The sequence below is a fragment of the Cenococcum geophilum genome (assembly GCF_001692895.1).
Source record: "Cenococcum geophilum 1.58 unplaced genomic scaffold K441scaffold_64, whole genome shotgun sequence".
NCBI lineage: Eukaryota > Fungi > Ascomycota > Dothideomycetes > Gloniales > Gloniaceae > Cenococcum > Cenococcum geophilum.
Window position 1 is genome coordinate 811427 of NW_027137622.1, and position 23754 is coordinate 835180.

Here is a 23754-nt window from a genome sequence, read left to right on the forward strand (position 1 = left end):
AACACAACTCTCAGCTATCAAAATCTGGCTGTGTCTGTATTTCTAGTAAGTTTAATTGTCTTAGACATCCAAAATGCATTTATTGCAAACCTTCACTTGTTAGGGGGAATGGATTATGTAGTTAATCATAAAGCAACAACTTTTTTATACGTATTGGCTCTGCCTTCTAGCCTTAGGAGAATCATTTGTCCTCCATGACCGACCCTTCTGTCCAGCTTTCATCATGCTAAACGTGTATAATCTATTGCGGGTGATAGCACGGCATCCGATACGCACCGTAAAAGACATCCGTAGCGACCGACATGTGGTCGAATACAACGTTTAACCTAAATATCACCACGTATCAGCCTCTTGAAGCACAGCTAGTCGTATGTTACGTACGTGAGGCACTCCCTCTCCCCACCGCTCGGAAACTTGGCCGAATAATTATGCCAACAAAACGGATGCAATCTACAAAGCCTGGGCAGCTCAGTGTGCTTAAACGTATGGCTCTTAAGCGCAGTGAGCAAACCCTCAGCGTACAGTTGCTTGCAAACGAAGATGACAGACGCGGCGCTCTGGGCCGTGTTTTCCAATGCTTCCTCAAGAATCTGCAAGCGCAACTCAACGGGCAGAGTTAGCAGACGCGATGATTGGGTATGAATATAGTCGAATTCTGCGGGTACGGGCGCGCAGTAGAAGAACCGGGGAGTCGCAGATTTATCGAAATCTGCGAAGTTGTAGCTGCTGCTGATGGCTTTGTGGGTATTAGTGGTGGTGATCCGCTTCCCCACTATCCGGGTTTTCCACTCTTCTATCGGCGCGAGATTGTATGTGGCCCTTACGACGCAGTGTCGACTGTTGTTGCTTGCTGGGTCGGGAGCAACGGGGATCAGGTCCATGCTTGTCTTGAAGGAAATTCAACTAAGTAACTGAGAAAATATGACAGAATATTTTTTTGACCGCGTATCCTTAAAGCCATATTCGGACTGAGCATGTATTTACTTCCGTATGTGCGATAATTTGTTCGGGTGAGGCGGGAGTGAGGCGGACAACTATCCTGTAGGATTTTCCATAACGAACGTTGCACCTGCATCTTCGGTAAATGCTTGTCAATCCCGCGACTGAATACTAGCCGGTTCTATGCGGTCTCCTTCGGGAAGCTTAGCGCTAATTAAATGACTTACTCTCAAGATCTATGATTCCGTATCAGGTCTATAATCCTGTGATAGAGTCTTTCCGATACTTACCCGCAGGGTTTCTGAAACTTGCGTGGTGCGCCTGGCGCGCTTGATGCTGACTAGATGATGCTGGAAGAGGAAGTGGATGTGCAGCAGCTTGCTGTCACTGGCCACATGCGATTGGAAAAAAAGAGGCTGTGAGAAATACCAAGTCTTTCTCGTAAGGAAATAACCAGGAAATGGTTAGAGTGTACTCACATCAAGGTCTAGGCATCAATATCTACGCTTTCTTCAGCCAGCAAGAGAGAGTCGAAAAAAATGAGGCTGGATCTTCACACGCTAGTCCAAAACTAGTTTGTAAACCTGTGATATGAAGGCACCCTCAGCTCCTGTATTTCCTGCCTGCAGATAGCAATGCGAATAGCAATAGATCTGCGGGTCCACCCTAGTGTCTTACTCTAACGAACCGTGCGCGTCTTCGTCATAAAAGCTAAACTACAGCAACCGGTTAAGCACGTCAATCTTTGATGTACTCTCCTGAAGGGCATTCTCACACGAAATTCAAATTCAAATTCAAAAGCATCTGCGGATCTTCTCTCATCTTACCGCAATTGACCTAGATACAAACAGCAACTCAGTAGAAGTAAACTATCGCTCAATAAAGCTCAGGAAGACTTAACCCATGGAGAGTTGACGAATGAGAGAAATTGATAAGGACAAACCACTAAGCTGAGCTGATGGAATTCAAATAATCACAAAGATATATTTTATTCTGCATACTTTCATCCCGATGCCTGGTTCCCCCTAACCCAAAACCTAGGCGCCAAACCCGACACCAAACCACACCACTCCTAGCCCTAGTCATACATCAAACGCCCCCCATGCCCTAAGAATACCAAATGCGAAGTCGGCAACCTCCATCACTTCCAAAGCGACGTGGCAAGCTTGATTGTATCCAAATAGCCGAGCTATGTACCTCTCACACAGCGGCACGAAGAAGCCCCAAAGTCTAATAGTGTACATTGGCCAACTCAATCAAAAAGCTGCACGACTGCATATCCCACGAACTGTTGTTTTTAATCAGCTTCATCGCTTCTTATCGCCTTGACTATTACTAATTCCGCCAACTGTAATACAAACTCAACCCCTCCGCCTCCTCACACGATGCACATCCTGTCCTTTTCTATTATGCTTCTTGCTCCGCTCCCCAGGCAGCTTTATAGGCACGTTCTTCCATTCATCCATGAGAATCTCAACCATGTACTCATCGACATGCCTCCTTTCTTCCTCAGTACCCGTTTCCGATCGTCCACGAGACCGTAACCCATCGATGGCCTTCGGGGTCGCGCTAGTGCTAGCCTCATTGAAGTCCGCATCGTCAACATGGACTTCCTCGACGATCTCCTTCTGCGCGACCTTGGCGGCCGTCGCATCCTCCATGTCTTCAACGGACTGGAGCACATCGCCCAGTCCTGTGGCGTCGCCCAGCACACGGTCCATAGCCACGCTGGCCTCGTCGGCGGGCGTCTCGTCGTCGAAGGCATCGCGCCAGCTAACTTTGTTGAAGTAGTCGGTCGTAAAATCGCCCTCCTGGATAATGACGTCATCGAGGAGGCGCTTCTGATTTGATTTGCGGAGGATGTTGGCTTCGATGGTGTATTCTGAGACGAACTTATAGATGTGCACATCGCGGGTTTGGCCGATACGGTGACAGCGGTCTTGGCATTGCTTGTCCATCGCAGGGTTCCAGTCGAGGTCGTAGAAGATGACAGTGTCAGCACCTGTGAGGTTGATTCCGAGGCCGCCAGAGCGGGAGGAGAGGATGAAGCAGAGAATACGGTTATCGGTGTTGAAGCGGTCGGTGAGGATCTGTCGCTGCTCGACCTTGGTAGCGCCGTCGAGACGTAGGTAGCGGTGGCCATGGATATTGAGAAACTGTTCGAGGATGTCGAGAACTTTGGTCATTTGGGTAAAGATGAGGGCGCGGTGGCCGCCAGCTTGGAGGTCACGGAGAAGGATGGCGAGGCGTTGGAGTTTGCCGCAGTCATACTGCAAAAGTCGTTTATCTGGGAAGGCAATAGAGAGGCGGATGCGGGCTTCGTGGAAAGGATCTTTTTTCATCGGTACTGGAGATCGGCGTATTAGTTCGACGCCTGGCTCCGATAGCACGAGAGGACCCATGTCATTAGCGACAACTGCAGGTGTCACACAGCCGAATTTTTGAATAATAGGTTCTAACGAAAGAGAACGTTCCTCTAACGTTGGGACAATATCGAGAAGTAGTGTTGATGTGTTGAGATACCAGTTCGCTGCGTCAACGTTTCTCTTCGGTACGCGGGTCCCCAACTTATCCTGGAGATTGAGATTGAGGCGCTTAATCAAGCCTTTGCCGTAGGCGGGCACAAACTCCGTTCGTTGGCGGGTCAAACGGAGGCAATTCTTAAGGTGATCAAGGATTGAGATGTTCTCCTTTTCTGCCATGTATGAAAGCACAGAATTAATGGAGGAACCGTCCAATTTAGGATCTGCATTGATCCGACGAGTATGCTGCTCAATGAGGTCTTCGAGTGGACGTAATGCCCGTATTTGTCGAGTACGATTGGCATGAAGCATCGATGTATTTTCTCTTCGTACTGGTAATAAGTTTAGGAAATCCAGATTGACCGTTTTGTTCTGAATGCCTTCAAGGAATCGCCTGCGAACCAGGAGGTCTTTGATCTCAAAATCCGCAACAACAGATTTATGCATTGCAAACGAAGTTACAATCTGCCTGGTCTCGAAGAGGTCTGGGTGGTTGCAGACTTTGCGAAGAGACATCAAGCAGTTAATGATTGACATGTAGTTGCCGGATGCTAATGTTTGCTTCGTATCTGCACGTCCCATAAAGCCATCGTAGAGCTGTCTCTGTCTTTTTGATAGTCGGCAATAGACCACGTGCTCATATTTCCCAGGCATCTGCTTCTCCACATCCGCTTTCATTCTTCGGAGTAAGTACGGCCGTAAAACCTCGTGGAGCTTCTTGACAATCTTCTGTCCCTCGGCATCTAGCACTTGCTTGCCTTGTTCAAGGATTTGATTTGTTGGCTTCTTCAAAGCCATACTGAAGTCTTCTAAGCCTGCAATGCGCCCCTCTCCAGCGAATCCAGCTGGCATTAAAAAGTATAGTAATGACCACAGCTCATCAATATTGTTCTGTAGAGGTGTTCCGGTGAGAAGGAGACGTCGCTGAGTTCTGAAATTCAGTAGGGTCTGCCATCTTTGAGTCTTGAAGTTTTTAATGTTGTGGGCTTCGTCAAGAATGAGATAATGCCAGGCACGTCGTTTAAATGCGGATGCATCTTGGAGGATAAGTTGGTAGGATGTAATGCAAACGTTATAGAGATCGTCATTAAGCCACCCCTTGCGCTTTCTTTGTCGCTCAACGATATCTCCATAGTACGTCAAGATCTTGAATCCAGGGCACCACTTCTTGAATTCCATTTCCCAATTCAGCATCACACTGGTAGGAACAACAACGAGATGCGGGCCCCACACGCCCTGATGTACGGCAAGGTGAGCAAGAAGTGCAATGGTCTGAATTGTCTTCCCAAGTCCCATCTCATCAGCTAAGATGCCATTGGTTTCTCCTTCGTAAAGGTTGGCAAGCCAGTCCAAACCATCATGCTGGTATTCTCGGAGCTTCCCTCGCAGCAAAGATGGTATTTCAGTTCTAGGGGTTGAAGTTTCGCGGGACCGGCTGATTTGTGCTTGCTTATCCTTGACTGACTCAATTCCTTGTTTTCCTTCTTCCCCATTGAGCTTGGAAGGAGTTGAAGCAATTTCGCTCTCATCAATTTGATAAGAAATGCCATTAGGGAGTTTCGTGGGACGAGTATCAACTTCAGGATCGATAAGTTCATGGCCATCTATCGTCTGTTCTGAAGAAGTCCGGCGCTGGTCCAGTTTTGACTCTTCTCCATCTTTAATTACGACGCTGGGGGTTTGGGCTTCTTCGGTATCTGTTGACGGATCATTATTGGCAGCGGCTTTCAATCTCCTAATCTCTGCTTTAGAAAGAAGTCCCCATGTGTCATACGCATCCTCGTCACTTTCACCCTCTGCTCCTGGACTGGAGCCTTCACCAGAATTATCTTCGCTACTGGGCCATTCCTCGCTGCTAGAATCTGAACCCGAATTGCGCTCTGATTCATCTGAATCCAGGAGCATTGCATCAACCTCCTCAAGCTCGACAGTTGCGGGATCGATAAGGTCAACTACATGACTACTTTTAGGCGTGCTGTCTTTAGAATGTATCCCGTTCACGAGTTTGTCTTGGTGAGCATCCTGTAATCTAGCTGGGCTAGGGGAATTTGGGGCATCACTCTTGTTTTGGCCTTCAACTTTCTTTGGTTCAGGGGTATGATCTACAACAAGATCCATTTCTGAAGCATCGTCTTCATCGTAATCCAGAATATCCTGATCTACGTCCCGTTCCAGTATAGAGAGTTGATTCTCCCTATCATCGTCTTCAGAATCATGGTAAGCCGTGGCCATGTCAGAAGCTTCACCTTCGTCTTCGTCTTCCGACACATCTGCATCTTCGTCTGAGTCGGAGATGTCAGGAAGTTGGCCGTACTTTGCAAGCAGCTGTTCTTGAGTGAGGTTCGCATCTTCGTCATTGGCAGTGTCCTCCTCGCTGTCAGATTCATCTGATGAAAGATTTTCGTCATCGCTGTTCGTATCCGAGTTACCACTTTGATCATCTCCGGTCTCTTCATCATCATCGTCGTCGTCGTCCTCGCTAACAAATGAAGAGGAAGTCTCTATCCTTCCTCGACCAAGTATTAGATGTGAGTGATCCAACATGGTATCCATAGCCTTTTTCCCAAGACGATCCTGCTCTTCTTCCCACTTAGCAAGTCTAGCCTTGTCGACCTCGCCTTTGACGAGATTCCATTGCTGTTGCACATCTCTGACTAGTTGCTTGTATCGTAGTATTGCATAGTCCTTCTCCTCCTGTTCTAATTCCTCCTTAGTTTTCCGCTTATATTTTTCTTTCCACTTCTCTAGGGCCTCGTAAGCCATGCGCTTCGCTAGCCTTTTGTGGTTCTCATGCTCTGCTTTGAGCAGTTTACGGAAATTAAGGGCATGCGCTACGACATGCGCGTAATGCCCATACATCGGGGGCAGTTCTTCGTCCGGTTCAGGTAAGAAAATCCCGGAGCGGTCTTGACTTAGTACCCCCCCAGGCTGGGCGGCTTCGAATATTCTCCGGCGAACCTCGGCCTCTTTTCGTGCCGCCTTTAGTGTGATTTTCTGGCCCTCCTCCCCAGTTAAAGGATCATCATGTTTTAACCACTCTTCGAAGGATTCGAATTTTTTTGAGGGGGGAATATGTTTGGGGTGTCGGACGGGTAATTCTGGACGGCGCAGGATAAGTTTAACTCGGGGAGCCCGACCAGATGGAGGGATCCCATTTTGAGAGTCATCCTTTTGGCCGTTTGGTGTCACGAATTCCGGCGAATTATGTATTGCTTCACTGGCCCGTGTTGACCTCCGCTTTCTGCCTGTATTATCAGGTGTCGACGGCCGTTCAACCCGGGACCTTGAACGAACCCCACTACCATTTTGTAATTCTTTGTTTGTTGCTGTAGGTGAAGATGACAGGACATCTGAGGGATTTCGTTTACGGTAGGAATGTTGCTGGGGGGTGGACTTGAGTGAGGTCGTAGAGGGTGTCTTTCGTAGAGAAGAGGGAGCTTTCGATTTGTGCGCCAGTGCAGGAGACGAAACGGCTCGAGTCCCATTGTGCTTGAGACCGTTCTTCGCAATGCCGTTGCTCTGTGTTGCCTTATCTGCCGCACGACGCGTTTTTCGCCTATCAGGTTCAGGCGTCAGTTCTGCTGGAATGTTGTTTGTCCTCATCGACTTCCTCTTCCCGTCGACGATGACAGACGTGGGCCCATCAACAGCAACCTTCTTCCAAGGCGGCGATGTGACGCGCGATGTGGATCGCTGTCTGGTGAGGTCGTCTAGTTTACGCTTCTTATTGAGCCGCTCTGCACCGCCACCATCGCCGGCAATTTTTGTCTCTTCTTCAATAGTCTCGGATGTACCATTTGCATGTAAGCTGAAGTTGCCGTTGACTTCAGCCACGTCGGTGTGATGGTCAGCGTGGCCGTTGGGAGCGTCGAGATGTTGGGCGTCGGTGTTGTCGTGTTTGACAATCGGAACATTCGCGCTCATCGCCAACAGGGAGTGGAGGTAGTGAGCTTGATTGCTTCAGACCACCTCTCCGATCGCGAATCCTTCATGAAAAATACCAAATGGGATGCCGATTGATAGAGGGATGTCTGAAGTTGCCTAAAATGAGCTCGAACATTAGCTCAGCCGCTTGTGGCAAAAGTTATGGTTGTTTCTGTCTGCCGCAACCTTGGAGAGTCTTTTTAGGGTGATCCGTGTTCGAAGTCTCCGCGCTCTTGCCGAAAGAAGGGCATGTCGCTAGCGCCTGGGCACTTCCGCCGCCTCATTCGCTTCATTCACTGTGTTGATACCCACGCTGCCTGGTAACGACGCAAGGTGAGTGATCCTGTCAATTGAACACGTATACGCCTACTGACTATTTGTCACTTCGCTACAGATGCTCTCCAGGCGTATTGCAGCGGCTCGACCGCTCACCCGGGCTCTGATCCCTTCATCGCGGACCACCCTCACTCAAATTCGTACCCTCACCCAGGCCGATGTCGAAGACCCGAACATGGTCAGACTCCCTATATGCCTACTCTTTGACTTAATCTATCTAATCGAGTTCTTCTAGAACGGCGGCTACGTCCAGCCCCCACCGCAAAAGCGCCAATTCCGCGACCCCTACGGCGATTGGTGGGACAAGCAAGAGCGACGCAACTACGGCGAACCTGTTCACGAAGACAACGATATCCTCGGCATCTTCTCGCCCGAAGAATACACGCATTTCAAGCCAGGCTGGGGTGCTGTGCTGATGGGGACTTTTGTAGCCTCCGTGCTTGGATTAATGGCCGTTACTAGGGTGTATTATCCAGACAAGATCAGTGTACCGAAGACGTATCCGGATGGGTTGGAGAAGGAGTTGGGAGGCCCCCTGGCTGTTCCGGTAAGTCTCTTTCCAATGCAGCTAGAGCAGGTGGTGAGTACTAACTTTGAATAGGCTCGGAGGGACGAGGGCGATGTTTGAGGGGAGCGGCAACCACGAGAAATACTGTATATACTGATTGCGAAATTTTAAATGGCATGGCAGCTCTTGAGATAATTCGAGCACATGCATTTATAAAGCGAGGATCCCAAAGATAGACGAAATCAGAGCCACAACATCAACAGATATCGTCTAACTTTCGAAATATTCATTCGACCACCTATTATCATTCGGTTTTCTACCTCGGCTACCTACTAACAGCATACTTTTACTCCTAATCCATGGCCCATATTTATAGAACAAATAGGGCACCGGTACTAATAGTAAACTTATCGCTCCTAGAATTGTGAGCGTCCAATGCACGCTCATGTAACGGATTAGGGTTACAGACGCAAGTGCGCTAGCTGAGTATGATTCGTATGAATTAATTATGTACTGGCAGGTATCAACGGTGAGTAAATGTTGGGAGTATGTAAGAATGAACGATTAAAAATCCAATGTGATACGGGGAAATGAATACACAGTATACCAAAGCCGAACAGGACGGAGGCGAGTATTGGGGACCAGATACTGGTCGGACGTTACCACATTATTCATCAGCACTACTGCTGGAGAAAGCCTCGAAGAAATAAGAAACTGAACAATAAGACTACTTACATAGCTCGTCCAACCCATCCAGAACTGATAGGAATAGCAAATGCACCACCTAGCATCGAAAACCACAGCCTAAACCAGGAGGCAATCTATCCCCTCCCTCCTCCTGTACCTTCTTCAAATCACGCTTCGCCCACTTATATATCAGCGGTACTAGCGCAGAAGCTCCAAACAACCCCACCACGATCCCCAAAAATAGAAGACCAGTGATCCCCTGCGACGTTCCGTGTATCATGCCAAAAATATAGTTGTACCCATCCAAGAAGGTAAAGAGTACAATATGAAGCTATCACCACGGATTTCGACATCACCAACGTACCGCTTATCTCCAGTAACGGCGCGCAGATGTCCGGCCTTCCATTTCAGCAGAATGGGCGGGTATGTCTCCGGTTGAATAACACAACCAGTCCAAGTACTAGCCCAGACATTATCAGCGTCGTCCATTCGGTCCGGCGCCAGCTTATAGCATTGCTTTGTGCGATGAAACCACCCATTACGGGTCCGAGAACTGATCCTGTGAATGCCGCGTTGGTAAAGACTAGGAAAGTGAAAACACGCCCCATAGAATTTCAGAGATCGGAGATCGAACCACCAGCGCAGGTGAGCGGTGTTGAGCCGAAGAAGCCAGCGGGGAAGCGGAAGGTGAGTTGGGCGCCGATGTTGGGAGCAGGCCCTGAGGTCATGATGAAAACCATATAAAGACTGAGCGTTGAGATGTAGACACTGTAAACGTTATCAAGACTTCTCAGTGATGGAATATAAGACTACGGAACAGAATCTCGGCTAGAGCGGACTTTGCGCATTCCCTCGATACTCTGGACCTGCGCGTCACAGCGTGCCAGCTCTGCTGAGATGATTGTCGCTGGGGGACGATTCGTGGGCTCTAAGTTCATCCTGCCCTTCCTGGTCTTCCTCTTTTCCTGTGTTCTCCCTTCTTTTTGTAGACAGCCCTCTCGTTCCTTGCGCGGCGCTGTCAGGCAGAGTAACTCTCGAGTTGTCGCCCTTCTCCAAGTCCACTGGATCGAGAGAGTCCGGCTGCTTTGATTGAGGTATCGTGAATGAGGCAGAAGGCGATCGGCCAAGGAATTCGCACTATCCTCTATTATTCCATCTCTTGTTGTAGCCTCAGCTTTTCCCCGTCTAGCGTTCCAGGCCTGGTGCTCTACATGTTGCCGGAATTTGCGGAACTGTATGAACGACCACATAGCTACAGCGCAAAAAGCCTAATGCGTAAAATGCACTGACGAGGGAAACAAGGCCAAAATTTCTGGAGACCCCGTGCAAAAGCTAGTAATGTTGAAAATGACTCTGTCCAAGACTCAACAAATGATGAGATGGAACCAAGGAAATAAACAAAGCGCAATACTCGTTGTATCGGCCATACCTACAGACGTATCCAGCCGCAGCTGCATTTCTAATATACCTAGATAGTCCATGTTGATTGTGATGTAGACGGTATGAAGTTAACGAATCTTGCATCCGCGGCCTTAGCGGCCGTTACAACCGTTTTAAGTGAAGCGTTAATGTTGCGATCGACGAAATGCCGCATAACAGTAGTTTATCGGGCCGTTTTTATCTCCCGTGGGAACTACTGCTTGCTGTTTCTTGATGTCTTTCTGATAAGCTTCATACACGAGCTTTGAGAGGATGTTGCAATAGGATAAAACCCTAAGCGATGGAGCAGTGAAGTTGAAGCTTTAAACCACTAATGGGGAGCACGTGCTCTTATTTTGTAATACCTTCCCAGGAATTCATAGTCAGAGACCATCTCTTACAGCAGTCTAGATTTACCTCTCTGCAATGCACGCAGGATTCCTAAAAAGGCCTTCCTCTAGAAGCCGAAGGATTGTGCAGGACCTTGATAGGACAATTGGAACCAGCCGTGAGAGTTTTAATTCTATAGGATGCTACTCAAATTCCATAGCGTAATGAATTCATCTTTCGAACGAGGATATGTCTTGCTGCACCACATCACCAACCTTCCTATCTTCTAACCCCGCCAAAAGCCCTATTTCCGCCATCCGTCCATGCAAAGTGATAGGTAGCTACCAAAAGGGTCATTTAATACCCACCACCATACTCTCTCCTCTCCCCATACTCACCACCACCTCCATAGCCGCCCCCATAGCCGCCCCCTCTCCTCTCCCCATACTCATCGTCACCTCCAAACCCACCCGGCATCTCTTCTTCCTCGCGACGGCCTCCATAGCCTCTGCTCTCGCCATACCCGCCTCCCCCACCGTAGGATTCGCGTTCCTCACCATACCCACCACCAGGCCGTTGCTGCTCGTACCCGCTACCATAGGACTGCTGTTGTTGTCCATACGAATCTTCGCCGTACGACTGCTCACCATAAGCAGATGTTCCCCGGCTGGCCCCATAGCGCTGCTCTTCGCCATAGCTCTGCTGGTATCCGCCACCGGAGTGATGCTCTTTTTTTCCCGAATCATGCNTGTGCTCTCCAGAGCGGCGCCCATACTCCTTTTCCTCATCCGAGTCTTCCTCATACTCGCCATGATGCTTCTTGTGGTGCTTCTTCTCTTCTTTTTCGCGCGCCTTGCGCTCTTTCTTGCGGCGCTTCTCCTCGTCGTCTTCAGAGTCCTCTTCGCCGTACTTACTCCCGTGATGTCTGCGAATTGATTAGCTAGAAACACTTTCAGTGTGTGAAAGGAACTCACTTCTTTTCCTCAGAGTAGTACTCGCCCTGGCGATTAAAGCCTTCTCTGCGCTCTTCACTCTCCCACTGGCCACCAGGCTTCTCATAGCGTCGCTCCTCAGTCCGCTCGTACCCGGTGCCGCTGCTATGGCTGCTAGTCTGGACTTTCTGCTGGTATCCATAGCCAGTACTCCCGCTCTGCCCATATTGCTCATAGCGCGAGTACTCCTCGCTTCTGCCACCGCCAGGATGGGACGTTTGCTTATATTCCGCCTGTCCGTACTTCTCTTCCGCCCCATAGGCACCAGGGCGGTGTCCCGTCTCGGTGTAAGTAGTAGTATGAGAACCGTCCCTGTTGTATCCTTCGCCTTTGTAGAGCTTCGTTTCGGCCTCCTGCTCGCCGAACGCATTACCCAAAAGGTCAGCACCCACGCCACCAACGAGGCCACCAAGAATACCACCTAGAGCACCGCCACCGACCGCTTCGCTGGCGAGGCTGCCAACCTCATGGAAGGGTTGTTGTTGCTGTTGCCTGCTGCCATATCCACCGGATGATTGACCGCTAGCGAGTGCTTGCGAGACTCCTCCCAGAACGCCGCCTAGGGCACCGCCGCCCAGAACACCGCCAGCAGCGCTGGAGCCACCAAAATCGTTCGCCATGCCCAGCGGTTTGCCGCAGCCGTGGCCAGTGTCATGGACTCCTTCTTTATGGTTACGGCCTTGCTCCACCCCATTACGGCTAAGATTGTCTCTAAGGTCACCGCGTTCACGTTCACTCATCTCGCGCCACCACTTCTCGACAACGCTGAACATAAGGTGGCGGCTCTCTCTTGCGCCATCTTCGCCAAAGTCGCGGAGAGCAGGGTGATGGAAGACGCCAGTGACGATCCGCTGGATGGTTCGCTCTGGATCGGCGCGTTCGTTGTCCCAGCATTCAACGATCTGAGGAACGACCCATTTGAGAACTTGAGAGGCAACTTTGCCCGCTGGCTCGTTGAGAACGTTACTGAAGTGGTCTTTGGAAAGCATTGAATGCGTGGGGTCGCTAGAATTGTCATTACGGAAGACGATTAATTGCTTTTCACGAGAGCTGGCGATGACCTCGGAAGAACCGGTTGTTAACTCAGTCTTGACCTGACGGATTATGGGAAGAACGAAAGGTGCCAGAAGCGAGAAAACGAAAATGTTGACTTGGTCTTGGAGTTGCTCGATTAACTCAGGAAGGATGGGAATCCTCTCGATAAATTCGGTGATTGATTGCATAATCTCGTCATGCCATTCCATGATAGGAAATATTTGCTTGACAACCTCCTGCATTTGTTGTGTGAAAGCTTCAGGTTCCTTGGGACTGATGTGCATATTCTGCATTTGCGCAGCTTGGGCATTAGCTTGGAGCTCATCAGCTTTGGTAGCCTGGTCTTTGTCACCAAAGAGTCCATCGGGAAGCTGGTTCAGGAGGTCCTTGATAATGCTTGTATTCTCGCGGTTATCGTTGGCCGTCATTGTCCCTTCAAGCTCTTGCAATTCAGATTGAGTGGCCTTGTCCGAGAATTCGCCCATGACGGAGTGAAGGAAGTCCACGCCTCCAAATGTACCGGTTATAATGGGGTAGATGGGCCCGCGAGCCCCTTGGACATGGACCTGAGTATTGCGACCGNCATGGGGAAATACGTTGCGCTCGCCCATTTCGATCAATGCAAGCTCGACGTAATTGGAATGCGCGGAGTAATCTTGCGGTAACTTAGCCAACGATCCCAAAAGCTATTTGCAAATCAAAGTTACCTTCCAAGCAATGACACCCAGTCCCGAGTAATCTCAGAGCTTCGTATAAGTCTGCCTTATTCTGATTCCGGTTGTAGCTTCTACCAAGGTGGATGCATCGTCTGAACAGGTCACGAACAAGCCCCGCAGAGGTTGTAATACCCAAGTCCTCTGAAGCAATGTAGTTCTTTAAGCCAGTACGATTATCGATGCTAAGTTCACGTCTCTCATCGACAGGGCCTCGAAGGCGGCGATCATACTGACGTGCGTCAATGTTATCCGCGTAGTCCTTGGGATTGTCGATGTGCTCTTCCGGGCTGCGTTCATAAAGCGTAAGCGAAGTTCTTGTAATGAGGAATATGAGCCCTACCGATAGCATCCAAGCCTATCTCTGGTGACCTCAAATTCCTTGGTACCATATCCAAAGCTCAAGAAGCCCAGAATCCAGAGAAGGATTCGAATGGCCTCAGCGCTAACCATCTTAACTGTTCCGACCTGCGTTAAGCTAGCGTCAGCTCCCCGGCCATACGCGCATTATTTATATATAACTAAACTCACATCAACTGCCTGCGAGTAATCGCGCAGCCAATTCCCAAAGTAGACGCGTTTGACATCCATCTTGCTGAATTTCTTGTTGGTGGCGCGAGACATAAGAAGAGTAAGGAGCGTGTCCTCGATGTCTCCGTGACGCCAATTCATACCTTCGATTCTAGCTGTCCCTGCAATATTGCCTGCGCCAAAGGCGTGGCTAGGACGAGCCCAGAAGATGAGAAGGATGAGGCATGGGAGGAGAAGTGATGTGGGGGGCCGAAAGGACGGCATTTTAGTGCAAGCCAACAGGTATGCTCAAGTCTGCCTTGTAGAAATAAAGGTTAGGCTGAGTAAGTGTATAAGATACGGAGTGTTATCGCTGTAGGTGTAAGAGAACGTTGTTGGTATTCTCAGGTTCAAGCAGATGGAGGGGCTGATGGAGGGGCACGGGTTTAGCTTCAATAGTGCAAAAAGCCAAGAAGCCAAGAGTACAAATGACGAAAGCCAACGTCGCAGGATCTGCTAGTGTCACCTGCCTTGATGCGCAGTTAAGCAGTGATGGAGAGCGTGGTAGAGCTTGTCTTTGCTTGAATTTGCTTGTCAAAATGGCATCAGAGTTACAGTACCTCGTCAAAAGTGGCCACACCAAAAATGACACCCCCTGCCGAAATACTATGCAAAAGTAACGCAATTGATTCTAGAGCTTCAAAAATATCTGAAGCCACTTACAGATACATAATCTAGTAATCGCGATAATTTTTTAGTGTTTAAAATCTAGTGTGCCCCCTTAGCCTTAATTATAGCGTTATATCTCTCTTCTATACTATTAATTAAAGACTTAAAAAGGCAGGAGCTATCTCGTTTTAGTACAGCCACTGGTCCGCCTGGTGGTTAGCGTGTTTTATTAAATTTCCCTTAAACGGCAAAAATACCAATCCTTTCCCTCAAAAAGGCCGTGCAGACGTGACCGCACTAACCACCGGAGGTGATAGGATGCTGTAAATTACTAGGGCCTTAGATAGTTTCTTAATTTCCTCCTCTTTAGAGCCGCGCGTATATGTGATCTCTAGAAATCGTTTATCCCATGCGCTGTTGATAAAGGCGTCCAAATAGACGAGCCAACCAAAGGCATTAAATCAAATAGAGTCTTGGCAAAATGAGGTCGTAGGTTTAATCAATTAGTGAGGCTCCAAATTATTATAATAAATCTTAAATTTGTTATATTATTGTCTCTATCGTAATTAAATTAAGGTAAGGTGTTCCTGCCAGCAAGGTCCTTCTTTGCAAAGCGGTATATTGCATAGAGCACACCCGAATCGTATTCTTGGAGGACAACGTCATCTTACACACTCCTTACTATCGCGAGCTTTCTGTGTAGTGTTCACCGAAAGCTCTATAAGAGGCTTCCTTTGAATCCTTCCTTTATAGCTCCTCTGCCTGTAGTTATACAGGCTGCGCAGCTAGGCTTCTTAGGAAACAGTTAAACAGGACCTTACCCGTGCTCCTCTGCGGGTGCCTTATGTATATCCTTTTCCTCCATTATAGCAACGCGACCGGGGGGGTTGGTAAGACGTTTACCGTAGTTAAATAAGGCCTTAACGAGGTCCTCGCAGAAAGCTTTATAGGCGCTGTGCTTTGGCCAGCAGCCAGGGATAGATTTAGTAGAGAGTTTATAGCAATTAGCAACAGTTATATTAAGGAGGAAGTAGTAGAGAGGTTTCTAGGCCTTTAAATGCGTCCTTTGCGTGTTATAATAAGACCTTAATTAGTTGGCTTAGTTAACGCCGCCTATAAAGTGGTTATATATATTAATAAACTATAGTATTAAGAGCTCCTTTATAGCCTAGTCGCTAAAGATCTTCCGGATCTAGCGGGCGCCAGATGTAGTTATAGCTGGGCGTCGTTAAGTTTGTTAAACCTTAACTCTACCTAGCAATATATAACGTTAGAGCTCGCAGAACCTTATTTTTAGGAGGCAAACTTACCTGAATTAACTATACTTATAAAAAGTACCATATTAGCGTCTTTCTAAGCAAACTCTATAACAGAACCGTCTTTTAAAAGCCTTCCATATAATTTACCCTATTTAATTTGGCCCAAATACACTAGCTTAAGGTCTGCGAGTAACCAATTAATCTATTTAGAACCCTCCTTTTTTAACTACTTGGCAGGTGTACTAGAGTTATTCTCCTATTCCTCTACTACCTCACATCTTGTCTTAGTTGTTCGTACTATTCCTATAGCCCTAATTCCTTCCTTATAAAGCTAGTTAAGTAGCTTAATACTTATAAAAAGGTTATCTAGCCAGACGATATATTTATACTTATTAAAATATCGTTTACCGTTAAGCTCCTATAGGAGAAGATCTAACACTACTGCCTGCGTCTTCGAAAATCCCTTTTCCTTTGCCTAATATTTGTCTAAATTAATAGGGCCCTTCTTGTCGCCCTTTGTATGCTAGAGCCAGTCTAGAATATAGCCCTGATTGGCTATAACCTATATCTTGAAGCCTTCTGGTATAGGTTTAGTTGGAATATTAATAGTTTTAAAAGCTTGGCTAGTAAACCGAGCAATCGTCTTGTTAACAGCGAGGTGAGTTCTAGGCTTCCAATATTGCCGGAAGCGGTTGCGTAAGGTGTTACTAAGTGTCGCAATCTTATAGAAAGGGGACTCCTTTGTCTTATTATTAGGGCGCTTGGGTAGCGATATATAAAGCTTTAAATCAATCTACTGCCAATAGTCCTTACTAATATGTTCCCTAACAGCAAAATGATTAACTCCTCTTCTATAGGTTTTCGTCCAATATTCTTTAATGTCTAATTCTGGTAATAACCCTATATAAATTGTTACTGCCAAGTATATAAGAAGCTCCTTTGCAGTAGTTAGCTTTTATTTACAAGGTCTCCAAACTTTCCTACTTTTATCCTTATATTCTTAGTAGGGATGAAGCCTTATATACTTGTTTATATAAGCTACTAGCTCTTTAAATAAGTCGTCCGTCTATATAAGCTTAAATAAGGTAAGAGGATCGGTCAGATCTATATAGGGTAGTAGATTTGGAGCTCTATTAGTATAAGGATTAATAGGTAAGGGGTCGAATTTAGGCAGTGGCCAGGGCTCTGGCGGTAGGATTTTAGCCCGCTTATTCTTTAGAACAATATATTAATTAGGTTGCACAAGATCTATATCATTAGAAGTACGTTTGCGACCTATTGTAGTAATATAATTGAGGTAGGAAGCTATATAGATCCTATACTAGAGATATTTATTAATGTTTTAGTATTTATGCATAGGCCACATTTATTAGACGCCTTAACAGCGCATAGGATAGAGCCTTTCTTTAAGTTATACCTAGGCGTACTTAATAGCTAATTAATTATATCTATAACATTCTCTTTATACTACTTAGCTATAAGCTTCGATTTATATATTAGAGCGTTATCTACATAAATTAGAAATTAAGCTAGTAGATTCGAGGTATCTAGTCCTCTAAAACTTAAACGTAATATTAAGTAGAGTACTACCCCTTAGGCGACTCCTTATCTATAGGAGGCTAGTAAGGCTTCTAACTGGAACGTATAATTATCTAATCGACTGTATCAAATAAGAGTTATAGGTGGTTCAAATGTAGGACGCACGTTGCGTATTCAAAAGGATAATTGATTTCTAACCTCTTTTATTTAGAAACCAATCCCTAGTTCTTCTCTAGAGGAGAACCAGCTTCTTTTATAGTCCTTTTAAGACACTAATAAAAACTCTCGCTCCTTATCTATCTAACTATGTCTTTTTTAGGACATTAGCGAAACCTTCTATTGACCGTAATAGGTACTGTTAGATATTAGCTTTAGATTTGTCTTGACCTAGTTTTAATCTAGTTTCATTAATTCTCTAAGGACCCCTATAGGGGGTACTACCTCATATATATATAGTCTTTTTCCTTTATAGTTTAAATAGATAGAGTCCTTAATCTTACCTTATAATTAGTGCACGGACTACTAATTAATAGTTATAAGCCTAGGTGACTTGCTATATTACACCTATTAATTTAATTAACCTTATCCCTTATTAAATACTTTATTTATCCTTACAAGCACCTTTTAATATAACTTCTTAAGCTACTTAAGCTATTACCACAACGGTAATATTATCGAACTAAGCTAATTAGGACGAATAGATTAACCTTATTAGGCTTTAAGCTCGAACAGAAGACGTATAGAAATACGTTAACCCCTTAACTAAACAGAATTAGTTGCCCCATTTACTTAAACTAGTCTTTCCTAGGCCTTAAGATATAAAGATAGGAACGACCTCATATATAGCTCTCTTTAAGGACAAGAAGGACGAGCTTTAAATTCTCCATAAGAGGTATAAGATAGTAAAGAAAGAATATAAGAAGTAAAAGATAGCTTTAACCTCCCTATAAAGCTATATTACTAGTATAGTAGCTAAGAACCTTAACACCTATATACTGGGTATTAACTCGGTATACAACACCCTAGTAGCTCTTAAGGAGAGGGTTGCCCCTACTAATATAATATATAAGCTGTACCTATCTACTTAATATACTAAGGTTAAAAAGGGCCCAAAGAACTAGAACTTTAAGGCCTAGCTATAGCAGTAGGAGAAGATATATAACAACTATAAAAAGATTAAATTGCTAGATATAAACGGCAACTAAGTAATTAGAGACTTTCTACTAGCTATAAAGCCAGCATTACCAAACTAGGCTTTAACGTAGAGGGTTAAATTTAACAAATATAACTAGGCTAGTAACTAGATAATATCTATAGATTAACTAGTTAAAATATATCGGAACTATTAACAAATAGAGACTGCCTAAAAGAGAAGGGATTAACTTAGCGCTAATATAGTGGGCTTTTAGGGCGAGTTAATTAACGGATCTTATAAAGATAAGGCTTCTAAGGACAAGGCTCCTAAGGATAAGGTCCCTACTACACTATCTAAGACATTAAAGAAGAAAGATACCCTAACGTGTTACTGTAGAGATGTTCACTAGTTTCCGGATTATCCTTATATTAACGAATTAGTTTAATTAAAGGATTAGAAATTTAATAAAGCTATAACTATAAAAGTTAAGGAAAGGATTATAAGCGTATTAAATTAGACTAAGTTAAAGATTAAGAAGATAAGGAAGGAGGCTTTAGGCAAAGAAGCTCTATAAAAGGAAGCCGTACGGAACCTAGACGGAAGTCAAAAGGAAGATAACCATAGTATCTTCGCCATATACTAAGTAGGCGCCTATAACACAGGTTCTAACTACAAGCTACGCGATAGCGTTATTCTTAACAACAGAACTATAATATATATCATTAATAATCAATTAAGATTCGTCGACAAGCTCTAACTAAGCAATAACTTTATATACGCCGGAACAGGCCTAGATCTAATTAAGGGTATAGGGATAGCAGCAGTCACGATCTAGACGCTAGCAGGCCCTAAGAGGATCCTACTAGCTAATATAGTATATATACTAGCGTTCTATATAAATTTAGCCTATTTAGATAGGTTTAACAATAAGAATATATAGTAGGACAATAAAAAAAACCTACTATATTATAAAGACGATTATAAAACATTCGCCTATTATAGGCGATATTATAACCAAAATATACTTAAATATAATGAGCCAAAAGCCTTATTTGCAATCTAATTACAAGACCCCCTTCCTAATCAAGAAGTAGCAGGAAGGCTCTAGTATAAAAGACTAAGTCATGCAGGACCCAACGCAATTAAGCATCTACCTTAGGAGGTAGGTAGTGCGAAGCTTTAAGGACTAGCGACAATTAAATATAAATCCTATACTATTAGCAAGGCTTATAAAATTATATTAAGAAGAGCACCTACCAATAAGGTAACGAGGCCCTTTTACTAAGTGCATATCGACTTATTCTAGGAGATTGTGGCATATAATAGTCATAAATAGACAATACATTTCTATAACGAATTTCTATAAATAAACGAGGTGGAGACCTTTGCCTAAAAGTCGTTATTAACGTAAGTAATTATACGATATTTAAACAGGGTAAAGCGTCAATATAATTAGAAGATTGTAGTCATCCAAGTCGATAGCGAGACCTCCCTTAGTGGCGACTTTTATAGTTGGATAAACTAAGAAGGAATTACGGTGGAGTAATTGGCTCCATATATAAAGTCTTAAAATAGTTCTACTAAACATTCTAGGGGGGTAATTATTATTAAGTCTTGTTATATATAAATTAAAGCTTAATTACTAGAAGAGCTCTAGCTAGAGATTGTTAGAGCTATAGCGTATTTAATTAATTAGACACTAAACACCTAGCTTAACTAGATAACACCTTTTAAGAAGCTTTAGTTAGCACTAGGGCTCTTACTATTAAAGCTAAATATAGCTTATCTACGTATATACGGCTATAGAGCTTACCCGCTTAAATATAACCTCCTATATACTTAAAAGCTTAAGCTAAGAGCTTATATTAGATACCTAATTAGGTACTAATTAATAAATATCTTTAGGGTCTATATACCTAGCGAAAAAAAGGTAATTTAAATAAGAGACGTAACATTTAATAAGCAGTTACTCTATAATAACAGTTAGCTAAATCTCGCAAATCTGCTCCAAAAACGCGCTAATTAAATTTTAGAGGTAATTAATATATCGCATATTAATAGGACGCTTTAGGAAGAGCTTAATAAAACATTAAATAAGGACGACGAGACTTTAGATAAAATTTAAGTAGAAAACAGTAGAAATTAATAGGTAGATTTTAGTAGAAATTAAGACTAAGTAACCGATTAAGATAATAATATAGCAAGCTTATAAACCTTAAAGGACAATTTCCTATCTACCCTTCCTACCCCAAACAAGACGCTAAAACCTTAGTTAATTCCTACTAAAGAATCCTTAAGCTCCTTAGCTCCCTCCACTTATTAACAACTATATTACGAATACATACCTATAGAGGATAACTTAAAGGATAAAGACGGCGCAGCTATTAAGGAAGACAATATTATAAAAGGTAAATAATTAAGGAGGCTACCTAAACAATATATAGCTCATTTAACTTACCTTAAGGAGGTAAATAGCTTTAAAGCGCTTTAGGTAGCCTTCTATATAGGCCTAAAATATTATAGGAAAATCCATTATAATAAGCTACTACCTCCGCCTAAGAACTAGAAGGAGCTTATAAGACACTAGTATAGGGAAGATTTCTTTACTATTACTATAAAAGAGTATACTAACCTAAAGGGTTATAGAATATTTAAGGTTATAGATAAAACTCTATTAGTTAAAACAATACCTACTACCTAGAGATTTACCTATAAAATGGACACTAATAGATATCTAATAAAGTTTAAGGCACGACTCTATATAAAAGGCGATCTATAAGAGTTAATATATAAGGACACCTATACAGCAACTCTAGCAGCTAAGGTCTTTAGGGCTCTTATAGTAGTCATTACAGCATTTAATTTAGACGTTTAGTAGGGCAATACTATTAACGCGTTTATAAACAGCTTAATTAACGAAATAGTCTATATTAAGTGTCCAGATAGATTTACTATTAAGGGCAAATATTTACTATTACGCAGAGCTCTCTACGGACTTTAATAATCGCCATGTCTCTAGTATAACGACTTAAGTTAGGAACTAACCAAATTAGGGTTAAAGCCTATTAGCGAAGAGCTATGTCTCTACTATAACGATTAGCTAATCGTGTTCTTCTATATAGACGATATCTGTGCTATAAGCACTAAGGGGAACCAGTTAGAGCTTCTAAGCTTTAAAACTGCGCTTATAAAAAAATATAAAATAAAGGACCTAGGTAAACTGTCCTAGTTCCTAAAAATTTAAGTCTTAAGAGATAAAAGTTAGAGGAAGCTATAGCTCTATTAAGACTCCTATATTAAGAAGATTGCTAATAACTTTTATTTAACTAATACGCGCTTAGTTAGTACACCTATAAGTACTAATAGGCTCCTACTAAACCTAGAGGAAGCTTTAAATTAAGACACCTATATCTACTAGAGGATAATTAGATTACTCCTCTACGCGACCTATATTACAAAACCTAATACAGCTTAAGCTTTAAGCAAGCTGTCAGAATTTCTACAAAATCCCTTACCCCTCCACAACGCCGCAGCTCGTCAAGCAATCACCTACCTCTATTAGATAAGGACTCTCGCGATTAAATACTTAGGACATAGTATAGAAAGTTAAGTCTTCACGGGAGCAAGTGACGCAGCGTTTAGAGACGACTTAATAAGTAGACGTAGTACGGAAGGATATCTATTTACCCTATTTAGGGGACTAATTAACTAGCGCTCTACTAAGCAGACATTAGTAATAAAGTTAAGCACTAAGGCAGAGCTTATAGCTCTATTATATATAGGCACGGAATTAATCTAGTAGAGTTGCTTCTTTAAAGAAATTGGATTAACCTTAGATAATAGGCAGATAATTAACTACAATAATCTATAGACGATTTAACTGCTTATAAAAGACGGACNAGAGCTATCTACNAAGCTCNNANANNTNNANATANACCACNACTNGTTACGTTAAGAGGTACGTGACAATCGAATTAAGATTAATTGGACGCCTACTATAGCAATGGTAGCAGACGGACTAACTAAAGCTCTGCTAAGGCAGAAGCATAAGATATTTATTTATTAATTAAACCTAGTTAATATTAAGGAGAGGATCTAAATTAATAAAGGTAAATTTAACTTAACACTATGCCAAGACTTATAATATAGCTTTGACCTGCAGGACAGCTCAAAGCTGGGGGGGTATATTGACCGTGACGGGTACTGTCAGACATCAGCTTTAGATTTGTCTCGACCTGGTTTCAATCTAGTTTCACCGATTCTCTAGGGACCCCTGTGGGGGGTACTACCTCATGTATATATAGTCTTTTTCCTTCATAGTTTGAATAGACAGAGTCCTCAATCTTACCTTACAATCGGTGCACGGACTACCGATTGACACCTTCATCTATCTGACCGTGTCAACTGATATACCTTTTTGGGGGGGGGGGGGAGCCCGTTATATTATCCCTTTCTATAACCACTAAATCGGACCTCCTAAGAACTCTAGAAAAGCTTACCTATACTATAACCGTATTGCCCTTATCCTTTTTATAAGTATCGATCTTATCTTTATCCTATTTTTGTAGCAGTATATAAAAGACGTAGGATCGTCGTCTATTAAAACTTCTCTTAACCGAACACTCGTCACTCCATATAATATTAGTCCACCTTAATCCAGCCTATACCGAATCTTTTATAAGTAAGGGGTGCTTCTTAGCTAGTTATTTTCTTATATAGTATTTACGTAATATTCGATATAACGTGCTCTTACGGGAAGGCCTAGCTTAAAGCTAAGCTCCCTATATGTGATCCTGGGCTTTATACGAACTATACTTAAAATCTTACGTTCGTCTCGGATCGTACGTTTGGGGGGACGTCCAATTCAAGGAGCAGATTTGCCCTGAGCGTTGAGGTGCTTTAGACAAAGTTTCTTGCACGGCCGATTCTGGCAGGCTAAACTCAGTCGCAATTTAGGGGGCTGTAACTCTTGCTCTAGTAAATTCTACAACTACTCCTCTTTCGTAACGAGTCAATTCCCGCTAATTAGAGCTAACGCACAACGTGGCACGGTTGAAAAGTAGGGATAAAAGGTAGGTGGGGACGGTAAAAAAATTTGGTGTGGGAAGCACGGACACCTTTGACGGGGGACTGTATCAAACAACGTCTGAGCAGCAGGCCTGACATCAAACAACAGCTGACAGCCCACAGCTCGGACCCTGGAGCTAATTCTCCCACCACAAAGCACGTGAATACGC

General features: G+C 44.1%; 5 protein-coding genes across 5 annotated transcripts; 1 reads left to right on the top strand and 4 right to left on the bottom strand.

Moving 5' to 3' along the window:
- Window positions 1-117: 117 nt before the first annotated feature.
- Window positions 118-1054, bottom strand: K441DRAFT_304284 (uncharacterized protein). The gene is made up of 2 exons (XM_067641060.1): window positions 382-1054; window positions 118-326 (listed from the first exon to the last, which is right to left on the bottom strand). The coding sequence occupies exons 1-2, from the start codon at window positions 879-881 to the stop codon at window positions 242-244; spliced, it is 585 nt and encodes a 194-aa protein (XP_067498299.1). The 5' UTR covers window positions 882-1054; the 3' UTR covers window positions 118-241.
- A 1197-nt stretch (window positions 1055-2251) lies between these two features.
- On the bottom strand, window positions 2252-7588 carry K441DRAFT_668659 (uncharacterized protein). Its single transcript, XM_067650030.1, has one exon. It carries the CDS (start codon window positions 7383-7385, stop codon window positions 2301-2303), a length of 5085 nt encoding a protein of 1694 aa, XP_067498300.1. The 5' UTR covers window positions 7386-7588; the 3' UTR covers window positions 2252-2300.
- Window positions 7589-7779: 191 nt separating this feature from the next.
- K441DRAFT_646181 (uncharacterized protein) lies at window positions 7780-8620 on the top strand (the record flags this gene model as incomplete). The annotated part of the gene is made up of 3 exons (XM_067646812.1): window positions 7780-7899; window positions 7957-8268; window positions 8323-8620. 3 exons carry the CDS (start codon window positions 7780-7782, stop codon window positions 8347-8349), a joined length of 459 nt encoding a protein of 152 aa, XP_067498301.1. The 3' UTR covers window positions 8350-8620.
- A 316-nt stretch (window positions 8621-8936) lies between these two features.
- Window positions 8937-9338, bottom strand: K441DRAFT_668661 (uncharacterized protein). Its single transcript, XM_067650031.1, has one exon. It carries the CDS (start codon window positions 9194-9196, stop codon window positions 9014-9016), a length of 183 nt encoding a protein of 60 aa, XP_067498302.1. The 5' UTR covers window positions 9197-9338; the 3' UTR covers window positions 8937-9013.
- A 1499-nt stretch (window positions 9339-10837) lies between these two features.
- On the bottom strand, window positions 10838-14324 carry K441DRAFT_700337 (Het-C-domain-containing protein). The gene is made up of 5 exons (XM_067653243.1): window positions 13937-14324; window positions 13749-13873; window positions 13400-13695; window positions 11640-13347; window positions 10838-11590 (listed from the first exon to the last, which is right to left on the bottom strand). Exons 1-5 carry the CDS (start codon window positions 14198-14200, stop codon window positions 11023-11025), a joined length of 2961 nt encoding a protein of 986 aa, XP_067498303.1. The 5' UTR covers window positions 14201-14324; the 3' UTR covers window positions 10838-11022.
- Between the last annotated feature and the right edge of the window lie 9430 nt (window positions 14325-23754).